General features: G+C 47.1%; 1 protein-coding gene across 3 annotated transcripts in view; it reads right to left on the bottom strand.

The window, feature by feature from the left end:
• Nucleotides 1–640: 640 nt before the first annotated feature.
• Nucleotides 641–15,982, bottom strand: part of AKAP10 (A-kinase anchoring protein 10) — a 505,176-nt gene continuing 489,834 nt past the window's right edge. For 2 of the 3 annotated variants that reach the window (XM_085649331.1, XM_085649333.1), the window contains one exon: nucleotides 643–779. Coding sequence is in view for 1 of the 3 variants with exons in the window: in XM_085649333.1 (XP_085505459.1) it covers nucleotides 774–779 (6 nt within the window). In the remaining 2 variants the exon portion in view is untranslated. Of the gene's footprint in view, nucleotides 780–15,982 lie in introns of all 3 variants that reach the window. The other variant, XM_085649332.1, reaches the window with a different exon arrangement.

Here is a 15,982-nt window from a genome sequence, read left to right as displayed (position 1 = left end):
TGACAACACAATATTTTATCAAGGAAATGTTACATCCCCCACCTTGTGGCAGATTGCACTTTTCTAAAATATCGCAAAGGTTCCAGAAGTAAAAGTCTGTAATATAATAAACATTTTGTGTTATTCAAGTATTCTCCCCAGAAAACATGAAAAACAAGAGGACCTGGTACGTAGGCGCCATGAGGCAATTCAGGCCAACACTTCCCTGCGATGATGTGCCTCCACGAATCACGTCTAAAGCGTCCAATTCTTATTGTAGGTGATACTCGCCCCTTTCAAGTATGGGAGAAATGGTTACAGTTGGACTATTACCTGGGCTGCCAGGAGTGCCCCTTCCAGAACCAACCATCTTTGAGGAAAGGCTATCCAGTTCTGTACCCAGTCACCACCTGCACCCATTTGAACGTTAACAATGCCATTAAATTATGAGAAATACCCAGGCCTTGCATATAAAATCAAATATTTCATTACCCGGTACCCTCCCCGCCCAGCTCCACAGTGTGTCTTTCCTGGCACAGAAGTTTACTGAGCTACTGAAGTCATTGGGCGATTTCTCTATCAGCTGCCTCTGTGGGCTGGACCTCGTTCATTTCCAAAACATGGCGCCCCTTCTCTTGAAGCTTTCTTCCTTACACGCGTAGGGGATCGACCACGAGCAGACAGAATACAGTGCTTTTCTTCCATCGGCTGTACGAGAGGGGGACTCCACCAGCAGTGGGAATGTTAACTTTAAAACTTGGAAAAGCATACACACTTTCTCTGTAGTTGTAAAGTCATAGCTGTGGAGAGACAACAAAAACAAACAAGATTACTCATTTATTGAAAATGACCACTGCAGCTATTTAACCTTCTGATTGTACACTTCAAAAGTAGCTGATGGAATTCTAAAACTAAGAATATAAATGCAAGTGCTAATTAACATGTGATAAGCCAGCACACGTGATAAAATAATATGAAGAAAATCAACTGAAAACAAAGTGTCTTGAATTTATTAAAAGGACTTTTACAGTGCTGCCACCTTACACCCTCTCTATTTCATAGCTAACACATTTTCGTTAACTGAAAGGCAATGAGGGTATAAACGATGCGACATTACAAACCTCTCGTCAGAAAGGTGGAACCTTCATAGAGGTCTTGTGATGAACCCAGCAGAAGCACCCAGCTTACGTACTAGCGATGGTCTGCCCTGGTATGGACAGCCACGGCCACCCTCCAGTCCACCCATGAGGACTACCTCCTAGGATTCGGTAGGGGGTGTTTAGTATATGCTGAGCAGCTACAGACCCACTGGCTGTGCTTCATTCTTTTTGTGTTAACATAAGATCTCTGCAAGTTTTGGAGGTGATATCACACCCTCGTCCCATCTCAGGACATGGTCGCTCCAATTCTTAGGAAAAGGAGGACTCTTGTGCATGACTAAGAAGCCTTGTCCTTGTCGCCGGGATGCACAAGAGGTCCGAATAGAAAATGGAATGGTAAAAATCATGGAAGGAGAACCATTTTGTCCCGAAGCATACGATGAGGGTAACAATCGTATTGTGTGAAATAACTGTACAAGACCACAGGGGGTATTTGTATTGTGTTTTATATATTTTCAATCATGAATATCTAACAAACACTTTAATACTAAACAAAAAGGCTTCAGAAGATCAATTAATCTTTCCGAAGCCGTTATTTCTAGATCCGATTACAACTGTAGGCACACAACGTTTTTTTGTTAATATTGAGAAAGTCGATGTCAATATAAGGAATATGCTACTTACCAGTATGCATCTGTTCTTGGCATGTAGAGCTGCAGATCTACACACTTGTGCATAGATCGCCATCTGGTGTTGGGCCCGGATGTTTGCAATTGTTTTTCCTCTTGGAAAGTCTTTGGAAGACACGAGGTCGGCAACTCCTCCTTTGGATCGTATTGCACATGGGCTTCGGCTCCATCCTCAGATTGTTTTTCGCCAGCAGGGACAGATGGAGCGTAGTAACAGGAAAGATGCACATGTGTGTTGTATCTAAATAAGATAAACTGGATCAGATAAAGGTAGGCGGGTGGGCGTGTGTAGATCTGCAGCTCTACATGCCAATAACAGATGCATACTGGTAAGTAGCATATTCCGTTGAGGCATATGAGCTGCAGATTACACACTTGTGCATAGGTTATATAGCAGTACCCACCCTTAGCGGCGACCACCCGTATCTGTTGCAGTGGTTTGAAATAATGTTTTGAGTACAGCCTGGCCCACATTAGCCTGTTGCTTAGTTTGCACATCTACACAATAGTGTTTAGTGAAAGTGTGCGGTGTTGACCATGTAGCTGCTCTGCAGATATCATCTAATGGGATGTTCCCTAAAAATGCCATTGAAGCCCCTATTTTACGTGTAGAGTGGGCTTTACGGGGAACGGATAGCATTTGTTTTGCTTTGTGGTAGCAGATCTGAATGCATTTGACAATCCACCTAGCTATTCCCGACTAGGAGATGGGGTTGCCCTTGTGTGGTGGAGAGAAAGAGACAAACAGCTGTTTGGTCTTGCGGAAAGGTTGTGTTCTCTGTATGTAGTAGAGTAAGGCTCTTTTGACATCTAGTGTGTGAAGAGCTCTCTCTGCAACGGTCTGTGGTTGCGAGAAGAATACTGGTAGTTCTACCGCTTGGTTGAGGTGAAAGGGAGAAATTACTTTAGGGAGGAATTTTGGGTTGGTACGGAGAACAACCTTGTTATGGTGCATTTGCAGAAAAGGTTCTTGAATGGTAAGTGCTTGTATCTCACTGACCCTTCTGAGGGAAGTGATGGCTACAAGAAAAGCGGATTTCCATGTTAGGAATTGGAGTTCACATTTGTGCAGAGGTTCGAAGGGAGGCCCCATTAGTCTTGTGAGAACGATGTTTAGGTTCCACACAGGTGAGGGTGGCAGATGGAATGAGTGGGAGAGGTGGAAAAGCGTACGCAAATCTGCCTGACCAGTTCATCCATATCGCATTGCCTTTGGACAATGGGTGTGGCTATCTGGTGGCGAAGCTTGGGCATTTGGTGTTTTCGTGGGTGGCGAAGAGGTCTATCTGTGGATGCCCCCACAGTTGAAAGTATGAGTGAAGAACTTGTGGATGTAGCTCCCACTCGTGGATCTGTTGTGTCTGCCTGCTGAGTAGATCGGCCATAGTGTTTTGGAGTCCTGGGACATGTTGGGCCAGGAGAAACATTTTCCGGGGTATGGCCCATCTCCATATACTCTGCACTAGCTGAGAGAGCTGTGGAGAGTGTGTGCCGCCTTGTTTTTGAATGTAGTACATGGCTGTCATGTTGTCTGTGCGGACTAGACTGCCTTGCCTGAAATCTGTGTCTGGAAGGATTTCAGGGCTAAGAATATTGCTAGTAACTCCAGATGGTTGATGTGGAGTAACTTTTGTTGAGGTGTCCATCTGCCCTGCATGGTGTGATGTAACAGGTGAGCTCCCCAGCCGGAGAGCGATGCGTCCGTTGTCAGTATTATCTGAGGAACCGGGTCCAGGAACTGTCGCCCTTTGGAAAGGTTTTTGGTGGTCCACCACTGCAGAGAGCGATGGGTATGACCGTCTACCAACACCAGATCTGTTAATTGATCTTGGGCCTGGTTCCATTGGCGCGCTAAGCACTCTTGGAGAAGACGCATCTGGAGTCTTGCGTGAGGTACTATGAATATGCAAGAGGCCATCATCCCGATTAGTTGCATAAACACTCGAGCTGGAAGGGAGTGTTGTGCTATAAATTTTGCGCGTAGAGCCTGAATGCTTGTGATCCTGGCCGGACTGGGGTAGGCTAGCGCTTTTGAGGTGTCTATGGTGGCACCGAGGTATTGTTTTACGTGGGACGGTTGCAGATGGGACTTTGCGTGGTTTACCGTGAAGCCCAGTTGGTGAAGTAGTTGGATAGTGGCATGCGTGTGTTGTACACACTGGTTGTATGAGCTGGCTTTTATTAGCCAGTCTTCTAGGTATGGGAAGACATGAATGTGTTGTCTCCTGAGGTGTGCTGCCACGACTGCTAGGCACTTGGTGAATACCCGTGGTGCTGTTGTGACTCCGAATGGGAGTACCTTGAATCGGTAGTGTTGGTTGTCCACTACAAATCTGAGGAACTTCCTGTGAGCGTGGTGTACAGGAATGTGGAAGTAAGCGTCCTTTAGGTCTAAAGTGGCCAGGAAGTCGTTTTGGGAGAGCAGGGGAAGTACCTGCTGAAGTGTTACCATGTGAAAATGGTCCGATAGTATGTATGCGTTTAGGGGCCGGAGGTCTAGGATGGGCCGTAGAGACTCGTCCCTTTTTGGTATGAGAAAATATAGGGAGTAAACCCCCAGATTTCATTGGTTGGCAGGAATGTGTTCTATCGCCCCTTTTTGTAGGAGGGAGTTTACCTCCTGCTTTAGTAATGCTAGATGGTCCTGTGACTTTGGGCGTTGTCTGGGTGGAATGTTTGGGGGGGGGGAGGGGTAAGACATTAGCTCTAGGCAGTAGCCTGACCGAATTATTTGTGTCACCCATTTGTCTGAGGTGATGGTAGTCCAGACATGAAGGAAGTTTTAGAGTCTGCCCCCGACCGGAGTGGGATGGTCTGGGGGCAACGGAGGGAAGTCATTGGGCAGGTGTGGAGGCAGAGCGGGCAGTGTTTGTTTTGTCTCTGCCTTTATTATTGTTGCCCCTGTAACCACCTCTTTGGTAACCCCTTGTGAAGGTGGATTGGGTAGGAGTTTTGTATGACGTGGATGCGGTATCAGAGGAGTAGCCTCTGGATGTGCTCCGAAAGGAGGAACGGCGAAAGGAACGCCTGGGAGGGTGCGATTGTAAGGCTCCCATAGATTTCGCAGTGTCGGTGTCTTTTTTCATTTTTTCTAGGGCCTCATCCACTTTTGGGCCGAACAGATGTTCCTGGTCAAAGGGATGGTTCAGGATGGAAGCTTGCACTTCTGGTTTGAATCCTCAGATCCTGAGCCAGGCATGGCGACGGAGGAGGACGCTAGTATTGATGGACCTGGAGGCAGTGTCTGCCTCATCTAGGGCACAACGGATGGAGGTATTAGTGATAATTTTACCCTCCTGAATCAACTTGTTTGCCCTGTTTTTGTATTTGTCAGGGAGGTGTTGTATTATGGCTTCTAACCCGTCATAATGGGCCCTGTCATATCTAGCCAGTAACACTTGTGTATTGGCGATACGCCATATGTTGGCAGCTTGTGATGCAGTGCGCTTGCCGGATGCGTCCAAGAGTTCTGACTCTTTGTCAGGTGGTGGTACATCGCCTGACGCCTGGGAGTTGGCCCTTTTCCGTGCTGTGGACACTACCAGGGAATCTAGTGGGGCTGGCCCTCTGATGTAGGAGGGATCTGTAGGGGCGGCTTTGTATTTTTTGTCAATGCGCGGGTTAATAACCCTGGCTCTGACTGGGTCTTTAAAGGCCTCTGGCGCATGCTTTACCACTCCTTTGAGCATGGGCAGTATGGAGGTGGCCCTATGCGTGGTGTCGAAAGTATTGAGGAGGAAATCCTCCTCCGCGGGGTCGGTATGGAGATCTACCCCGTGATAATGTGCAGCTCTCTGGAGTAGATGGTTGAACCCCAATGAGTCTTCTGGTGGGGATGGTCTCGAAGGATAGAGATCATCTTGTGGGACGTTAGGGATGACGGGGATGTTATGGTCCTGTGGGAGTGGGGTCTCCTGTAGGTAAATCATAGGGCACGTCCCCCATGTCATCATATGTGTCATGATCATCATCATCCGGAGGGGGTGTTGGGGAATGATGAGGAGGGGTGGAGAAGGTGGAGGGGGAGAAGGTGGAAGGGGTGGAAGAGGTGGGGAAGGCATTCTGAAAGGTGATGTAGCAGAGTCCTTCCTCTTTGGAGGTGGAGCTGGGGTAGGCTTTTCCAGCTGTGTCTTTTTGATGCTGAGCATCAAATGTCCGGTTTTGGGATCCTTGGTCAATGTCTTTTGCAAGGGATCCGGTGTAAAGAGTTCTTCTGAAGGTGGTTTATCTGTCGGCGCCGAAGGAGGCGGGGCCGTTGGTTTTCTGGCTTTAGTGTCCTGTTTGGAAGTATGCGGCTTGGAAAGGGCTTTTTGTTTGGTCGGTGCCAAGATGGGTTTCGGCTTCGAGATCTCGGTGCCTTGTGTGCTTTTGTCGGTTCCGGGGATGGAGTCGGTACCGAGGAGGTGGAACTGGGTTTCGGCACCGAGTGTTTCGGTATGGGGCTCACAGTGCAGAAGAGGAGGCCATTTTCTTTTTCGGTGTCGGTGCGGAGGAGTGTTTGTCGGCACCGACGGTGGGCTGGCTCAAGCCCGAGCCGCTTGAAGGCTTAATCGGCTTCTTTACCGGTCCCAAAGGTGCGGTGTGGGAAGCAGTGTCTTTGGTCTTACCTAGGCCCGGAGGCACATCTTGAAGGGAGTCCTTTCCATGAGCCAGGACCGGAGCTTGGGTAGGCCCGAAGGCCGGCGTCGACGACTGGAATCGAAGGTGTTGATCGATGAGAGCCGCGTCGAGTGTGGAAATCGCGATCGAAACAATACCGCGAATTGGGGTGAGGATTGCGCTTCGATTGAACTGGAAACCTGTTTGGAACCGGAGCGCGAAGATCACATCCGAGCCCGATGGCGGAAAAAAACAATCTGAGGATGGCGCCGAAGCCCATGAGCAATACGATCCAAAGGAGGAGTCACCGACCTCGTGACTTCCAAAGACTTTCCAAGAGGAAAAACAACTGCAAACATCCGGGCCCAACACCAGATGGCGATCTATACACAAGTATGTAATCTGCAGCTCATATGCCTCGAACATAACGATACATTCATGAATAATAACAAAATCACATCTTTAGTAACAAATTTACCCTTTTGTAACTCAACTTCAACCTCGACTCAGAAATACATAGTTGGCAGGCTTTGAGACGCAAGCCTGTGGTCACTGATTGACTGGCAACAGGTAGGGTGGCACACAGCCAGCAGACAAACGCACAAACAGGAAATCCCAGATCACTCCCATAGATTGTTAGTTTAAATAATTTGTATTTGTTTCATTAAATAGACCTTAGTGCAATAGTGACAGGCATATAATACAGATCATAAATGATGTGCACTACATATACAGTAATCTGCTTTAAAAGGGTACATATATAATTATAAGAAATAGATTCAAATATAAGTTAAAAAGGAGAAATACCCAGATAACTATAATTTACAGATTAAATGTGGTAATCGATACATCTTATACGGCATGCATCCACAAGCATTTAAGTATATTGCAACTACTATAAATTTCATACATATTGTAGGTCTGCTGATAGTAGAAGTACAATAAAACTATAAGAATTTGTGAGGCACCACTAATGGCAGCGAAGTTGAGGAAATAGAGCAATCTTGGCAGCGCCACCATCTTAGCTACTGCTATTCTGCCAGTCACAGATAATGGTAAGCTCGTCCAAAAATTAATACTAGCTCTAAGTGTTTTAACAGCTGCTCCAATATGCCCTTCTAATGCATCTTGCTGGCTACAATATATTTATACACCTAAATATTTAATGCAGGTAGGGCTCCAATTAAGCCCATGCAAATCAGGGGCTGTGCGGCATCTCAGCAAAATGGAAACAAGTGCGATTTTTGCCAATTGCCAATTACTATGAAGCCCATAAAGCGGTTTAATAAGTGTATACAACCAGGGAAATCCATCCCAACATCTCGGAGAAAAGAAGGTGTACCTGATCCACTATAACTACAACACTTTCTATGGACTCACCATTAAAGCACATGCAAACCAGGTTCCCTACACATGCTAAAAAACTTAATACGTTTTGCCAAGAATGGCACAGCAAACAAAGGCACACACATTTCCTTGGCCAAAAGAGGGAACTTTTGACACTAATGAAATCAAATATATATGAACACATATACAAACCAAATACACAGGTCAAAAGAAAGACAGGAGAGAGGAATTATTTGAACTATGGGCCATCTTCGAGGAGGCTCAGATCGATAATCCTACATCACAGTTCGCAATCAAAGCTTCAGCACCTCCCCCACCATATGCAGGTATACAAGTGCTCACACCAGTTTCCCCTGCATTAGGATATTACAATTCACCAGTATTAGGAGCCAGCAGGCCCCCCCCACCGAACGATGACTGGTTAGGCCCAAGCATGAGAAAGCAACAGACTAGCATGCCCAGACAATTCCAGCGCAACCCAAGTCCAGTGGAAAGGCTCCCAGAAGTTTGATCCTCTGTCCTTCGCGTCCGACTCATAGAAACCCAGCAGTACGGTGAACAAGCACTCCCACTAGTTCAAGCAAACGTACGCGAATGACGGGGAGATTTGTGGCAGTTCTAGACAGTGATACAGCTAGTGGGGGTGAGGACAGGAGCCCCAGTCCCCTGGGAACCGATGACGAGGGTGGGCACTCCTGCATCCAAGCGCATGACAGTTATAGGATGACCCCGAGGGAGATAGAAGCAAAAAAGGAAGGGGAGATGTTTGCATGCCAGATATGAAAGGCAAATCCTAACAGGAACTTCCCCTACATGCAGCAATGCCTCGAGAGGTGGGAAAAGAAGTCGAGCCAAAGAAAGAGAGTACAGAAAGAAGCTGGGTCAGAACCAGGACATTACTGCGAAATCCCTGAGCTGGGAGTAAGCGGCCCTGGTTAGAACAGCTGTAGCTGCAATGGCACAGAAGGCGGCAGCACCGATGGAGGTAAGGCCGCAGAGGTTCAGAAGAGATAAAGCATGTAGTATTAGGATACAAGGAAGTAGTACAGAGAACTCCCAAAGGTGGGACCTGGTTGCAATCCCTCCTCCACTCCCAGAAGTAGATAAGTCATGGGGTCAACAAGAGTTAGTCCTGCATACGGTGGATGACACACAACCCCACCCTCGCATGTCCCATGCTGTCAGATACTCTTCAGTCCGAGGAGGAACCCACTGTAAGAGTGCTAGTGAATAACACGCCCTACAGTTTTTTGATTGACACAGGGGAAACCAAATCATGTCTAAAAGAAGGGATCGTCCCCTTATCCAAAGACTCTATGGACACGCAGGGGTTCTCGTGTATGGTTATGAGGGCCCCCTTCACAAAACCCCTGGAGTTGGATAAGGGAGGCAGCCATGTAAAGGGAAAAATGTTATATCACTCCTCATTCCTGATTAATCTCCTAGGAAGAGACTTAATGGCCAAACTAAACATGACCATTCGTTTATCAAAAGATGGGACAATGACCTGCTCGACCTCTGGGGTTTTCCCATCAAGACTCATGTTCTAAACTCCTTCTTCGCCGCCTTTGAGAAACAGCTCAGAGACTTCATCTGGGGCAATGCCAAGCATCGGCTGGCACTTAATAAACTGTATCTCCTGGTAGACCAAAGTGGACTAGCGGCTCCTTGTTTTGAACACTACTACCTTGCCTCCCAGCTATAGTGGATTGCGCGGTGGTTGGCGAACCGACACTGCGCAGACACTACAACTACACAGCCGCCCTACCACCTGGAGCGCATCGTCACGCTGTTCCACCTGGGTGCGCGCCTGTGTCCGCCAGAACCTCTACTTTTTGCTGTAGCCTACAAATGCTTCCACAGGAGTCTGTACATAACGTGTAGCGCGATCCCCTATGCACCGGCATTACAATTGGAGGGAACTCCCACTAGGAGAACGGTACTGACAAGGCTCGCACTCCGGGAATGGCAGGAAAAGGAAGTTCACACTCTTGGAGACCTGTATCATGAGGGTGCCCTTATTCCCTACACAACACTTGTAGTTGAAGGGGGTTTACCGCCTGGACAGTTTCTTACTCACCGTGCGCTGATGGCCTTGGTTACAGCGAAATGGGGGGACATCAATACAGAGCCGCAGACACATCTTACCATACAGTACTTACACATCATGGGGCAGGGTAGACATCTGACATACTGGTTTGCAGCCTCGCTCAGGACTCATGCAGCGATCAGTCTAGATGCGCTTCGCCATAAGTGGGAACAAGACCTAGATCGCTCATTCACTGACAAGGAATGGACCCAATTACTCGAGAGCCCGACACGCATCCCCAGGAATATGTGCTTCCATCAGATACAACTATACATTATACATAGAGCGTATCTCACACCTGCAAAAATCAACCAATACTTTCATCGGGGTGATGCCATGTGCCCGAGATGCGAGATAACAGGAGCCAACCTAATCCATATGTTCTGGAGCTGTCCCACAATGGGCACATATTGGAGGGACGTGGCCACATCATTAATTGCTTGGACTGGTCAAGAGATACTGTTCGAGTGGCTAGTATATCTTTTACATAAATTCCGTTGGACACCCGCCACAAAAGTTACATCCAGATTTCTAGATCTGGGACTCATAGTGGCCAAGAGACTGATCAGTAAAAAATGGAAAGCATCTGAGCGCCCGCTGTTTGTAGCAGCGTACACACTGCGTCACTATCTTCAAAACTAGCACACACTGATCGACATGCCATGTATATATACATCTTGAACTCTGGGTGGCATCTGGAAGCTACGTTACATATGGACCCCACATAATACTGTTTATGTCAGTGTGGGGGGCTGTGGGTTATAGGGTTTGTTATGTGTGTATTTTTGTTTCTTGTTTACTGGGGAGTCCTTTTATTGACGCTTATCCGTACACGAACACCAGAACTAGGTATTAATATTCACTCCAGAATGAACATTTAAGATTGTGAGATTTAGACGAAATGCTGTGCTGCTGTGCTCCCACTTACCTTCTCCTTCTTTTCCCCTCATATGAGTAGTGGAAATGTATTGGGACTACTTGCATAGGTGTTATCCACCCAAGCAATTTTTTTCTGTCTCTATGGTAATGTGAAATGTACGGATCTTAAATAAGCACTCACTTATGGCGCTAACTGTAATAACTGTAAAGCCCAACAATGCATTTATACGCGATTGTCATATTGTGACTGTACGAAAAATCAATAAAAACAGAATACAAAAAAAAAAAAAAAAAAAAAAAAAAAAAAGACTCCTGTACTAAAAGTGCACATATCGCACAGAAGGGCCGGAAAGGGCATCACTCACCGACCTGGCGGCCTTCACCAATGCTGTCCTCACAATTATCGCTATCACACCGGAACTGTTGGGCCAGAAGTTACAGTTGCCCAACGTATTTGAATTCCGCCAGGAGAGACATCATGACTTGACACCCCAAAAAGTGCTGTTCGGCTTAGAGGCCATCGACTCGAAATACAGCCTGTTTATGGGATCTTTCTGGCCACCGACCAAGCGAATCTGTTGTGGGGGGAGTATCATCTTTGTTACACCTGGCCTCAGTGTACGGGATGTAACAGATGATCAGCTGAATGCCTGAGAGCCACATACGTTGTGTTTGCCGATTCAATCAATGTCAGGGTAGAGCTGTGAAATGGGACACCGCTGCTCATGGTGGTACTGACAACACTGCAGGACCAAGACCTGTCAGCAGTACCGTCACAATTATGGGCGGAGGGGCCGTTATGATGTGAGTCTCATCAATACTGCTGAACCTGTAAGGATAACGTTGCGGGAGGGGCCATCATACCCAGAGTGTGCCAGTACCCACTCTCCAAGGAAGCTGACGAGGGTATAGCGCCCACAATCCAGGCACTAATTGAACTGCAATACACTGATCTTCTCGGTCATAAAGAGTAAAAAGGGAGGGGGGGGGGCTGGTACAGGACCTATGCTCCCTCAATGACATCGTGGTCCTAGAATTCCCTTTAGTGCTGGATCCCTCCATTATCCTAATACACCCACAGATGCCAGCCATTTTTCCGTAATAGACATCAAGAATGCTTTTTTCAGCATCCTGGTGCACCCAGATAGTCAGTACCCGACTGTGTTCACATTTTGAGGTGTCCAGCTGCTATACTGGACACTACCACAAAGGTATCGGGAGTCCCCCAGTATCTTCAATCGAATACTGAGGAAGGATCTTGCTAACTTCCAATGAAGCAGCACCCTGATACGTACGCGGACGACATTTTGATATGCAGCCAATCTGAAAACCTATGTCGTCAGGACACAATAGCGCTCCTAACTTAACTTGCCAAAAAGAGCTACTAAGTTGAGAAGGGGAAGATGCAGTATGTGCAGCAGGAGGTAAACTATCTGGGCCAACTGATCTCAGCGGCCGGTCGACGGGTCACATTGGAAAGCGAGGACTCCATCAGGGCTATGCCACCACCGCAAATGAAAAGGGACATGCAAAAGTTTTTAGTATTGTGCAATTACGTCCGGCAATGGGTATTTGACTACAGCACGCTCGTCTCTCCCCTACTCAAGGCCATGAAAAAGGTGGTGAAAGCTGGCAACGAGACACTGACATGGAAGCCCAGAATGCATGATAACTTCTGTAAACTGAAAACAGAGCTAACGCGCTCCCGTGTTAGGAACTCCTGACTATAAGAAGGAATACTTATTCAGCCACAGCGACGGGAGAGTCATGTCATCAGTCTTGATGCAGAAATATCCCTTGGGGCACAAACCCCTTGCGTACTAAAGCGGGCACTTAATACGGTGTCATCTAGTGAACCCGGCCACCTTCCTAGCCCATGAAGTTCAGAAGGGGGAGTAGATCCATGATTTGCGATGTACACTCCCGATGGGATCAGCCAGGTAGAAGAACAACCCATTGCAGACAGTGACATTGACGGGTCCTCCATGATACACAGGGGTGAGACACACAGGGGAAGCTGTAGTAATGGCTCATAGCCACACACCCTCATAAACTCTAAGTCAACGCGCAGCTAACTCTCCTCCCCACGTCTCAGGACAGGCGGTGGAGCTGAAAGCACTAAACGAAGCCCTCACCCAAAGCACGTGTAAACAAGCATTGGCATAGCCAATAGGTCTCTCCTTTGGGACCTTATAAGTGTTTAGCCATGCAACAGTTGGTGTTGTTGTACCAAGGATATTGTCTTGCATAACTAAATACTTATAAGGTTCCAAAAACGAGACCTATTGGCTATGCCAATGCTTGTTTTGTGTACTTTATTTACTATTTTTTTTCTTTTAATTTATTTTGGATTATGGGGAGTTGGAGGCCAGAATGCTGTCCATCTGGGCGGTTCTGATATTTCAAGTATTTTTCCCTTAGGTTGGACCTCATCAATGGGGCAGGAGGTCATGAAATGTATTCCGCTAGACTGATAAGTGATGTATGCTCGGCTGTCATTTAGCATGTGGTGTAAGCGCCACGGTTGCAGTGCTTTAAAAAAAATAAACCAAGAGCTCTAATAAAACACAGCATGTTAAGTTCTATTTATGTCCTCCTGGAGCACCTAAGGGCACCAGTAAGTGGAAGGCAACACCCTACCCTTCTTCTCAGCTGCACCGGAGTCAGTATTTTGTTTCTTTCTACCTCCTTTTAAGAGAAGCGCCTGAAGGGATCTTGTGACCCTAGACATGTATGCTTCAAGGTTATGTGTTTACCGGGATTATATGGACTTGCACATGAATTTGTGCCCCGGTTGCTCCACTGTGAACAGTACAAGTCTTATTTGTCAGAAATGGGAGCCCACATTTTTGATGTTTACTCCTGGGCTCTTCGGTAGGCTAGAGGATTGTTGGCACGTGGGCTTGGTTCCCTCGTTCCTTGGGCTGTAGGAAATGAAATCCATCTGGTTGAACAGAAACTAGAAACACTTGGACGTTATACATGGATCACACCTGCTGTTTATGATTTACTAGACTGAACAGTGGGTTTCGGGACGAGGGACTATGAAGAGCTTGTCTCAAATCGGCCTTTTCAGTATAGTCCAAGTGATGGGTGAAAACTTAAAACTGCAAAATCTAGGGTCTTTTTCTAAACTGTGTGTAAATTAATGACCAAGTTCTTTCCTTGGAAAGATTGGTTATTCCCACTTTAGTCACTTACAGGGTAAGCTAGGAAAGAGGATAGTTGGTAAGTCGCATGATGTAACAAATTGCGTTCCTCTAGACTTTCACACAACTACCAAGTCTGGAGTGGCAATAGTTCTGACAGGCAGCCATGTTTCTTGTGGCATCTGGTGCAGTGGGTGCATCCTGTCACCACCGCCCATGAATACGCTTGTTTTCCAGTATAGGCTGGTATTTCGGCATGACCTGGCAGGACCTCCTTGATTTGTAGATGTTTGACAATAAGTGGACATCTATGTGCACTTTCCAGAAAGCGGTTCTTTCAGCAAAAGTGTATATGGTGGCCAGGATTTTGCTTTGCTGCAGTGAGGCCTTTCGACTACTCCTCATCATGCTGTTGGCATTCACAACTTTGCAAGGCTGGTGGTGTAGTAATTATTGGCATACGCTGTGCACAAGATTTATCAATCTGTTTCTACAAAACCTGTTCATTTACTCCTACTTCAAGGACAGTGGTCAGCTAAATAGATGTCTTGCTTAAAGCTCTGGGTGCGTATGATGGCACATCTAATGAGTTTGCGTAGACCGATGTTTTGAAGCCACTTCCAAGTTAGAATAAAGGACTCTCCTTGGTCCAGTTTCGTGAGCGGGTGCACAGCTGCAGGAACTCTGCTTAAAGGTGACCAGTCTTTGGTAAGACCCATGGTGCCTGTTCCATCTTTAAAGAAGCCTTGGCGTTGTTTTTCGTGCTTAAGAAAGATTTGCACTGGTTACTGCAGGCTAGTCGGCTGAATTTCACAGGGTCGGCATGACATACGGCAATGTGAGACCCCCCTATAGCTTCTGGTGTCTGCTGGGCCATGTTGGGCTCGCAGGTGTGGTTGGACTTGTTACTGGAAGGCTTTCCAGACTCACATATTTTTGCTTATGATTTGATGTTTGTCTCCTATGAAACACTTGAGTTCAAAGCTTAATTTGTGCTGGGCATTGGCGCGCATTTTTTAGGGACGTGTCTAATTTTACTTCATCAGAGTTTGAACCAGAGAGAAGGAAGGAACAAGCATTGGCCACGAAAGTCATCGCGATCACGATTGCTGTGAAAGCGAAAGTGATCACGATGACGCGCTAAAACACGCAAGGGATGCGCGCGCAGGCGCGCGTGCTTGTTGCGCGCTCTAGCAAGCTGGCTAGAAGCTGGGGGGAAAAATGCTACCGCCGGCCACAGCTTGCGCGTGCCTGCGCACATGCACTGCAAGCTGTAGCCGGCGGTAGCATTTTTTGAAGCCCTCACTTACTAAAGTCTCTCCGAGCAGCGCATGCGCGCTGACTCAGCGAGACCTAAAAAGATTTACGATTTACTCAGACTCAGTCTATATCACCACCACAGTGCATTCTGGCATAGGGAAGTGGAAAAGGCGAGGCTTCCTGAAATCAGCCGGTACACCCATTATACACAGGAACCTCTAGAGGTATTAGTATAATCTCTGACCCTGCCTAAATGCGTGGCCGTGGAGAAATGCGCTGCTCATTCTGGGGGGCAAGAACTTTGTATCACGGTGGAATGCACCAGCAGACCAGTTTGCAAAGAGGGCAGCTTACGGTGCACTTGGAGAGACACGTGCTTCCCTTGCAACAGGCATCAGAGATGAGACGTCCTCAGGACAAACCTTACACAGTAACAGCAGGTCTATATCTGAGGGCGTTTCAGGAAACTGTGTTACATGACAAGAAAGAGCAAGGGACTGCACGCAAACCACACTTAAACTCATACCGACACCCAACCACCCACCCACGGGAAAGCCAGTCATGCCTCTGAAGATTATTGTCCGCATAGCATTGTCCCAATTACACCTACCAGCACACACAGCGAAAGAAAACAAGATAGCGGGACTTCAGAATGACTGGTTCATCTCCAACCTTACAGAGACCGTAGCAATGTATCTCAACAAATGCACCATTTGCCAATTATGTTCACCCAAACCTACGCTCAAGGTCATATCATCAGCAATCCCAAGACCACCCGGGCATCTCAGGGCGTTACACATCGACTTCATCGATATGATTGATCGCTGTGCTAACTACAGATACCGGATTGTAGTGGTGTGCTGGTACTCAATTAGATTGAAGCTGGCCCTT

Source organism: Triturus cristatus, chromosome 3_2, assembly GCF_964204655.1.
Source record: "Triturus cristatus chromosome 3_2, aTriCri1.1, whole genome shotgun sequence".
Classification (NCBI taxonomy): Eukaryota; Metazoa; Chordata; class Amphibia; order Caudata; family Salamandridae; genus Triturus; species Triturus cristatus.
The sequence above is the reverse complement of the archived record's forward strand: the minus strand, read 5'-3'. Positions and strand labels throughout refer to the sequence as shown.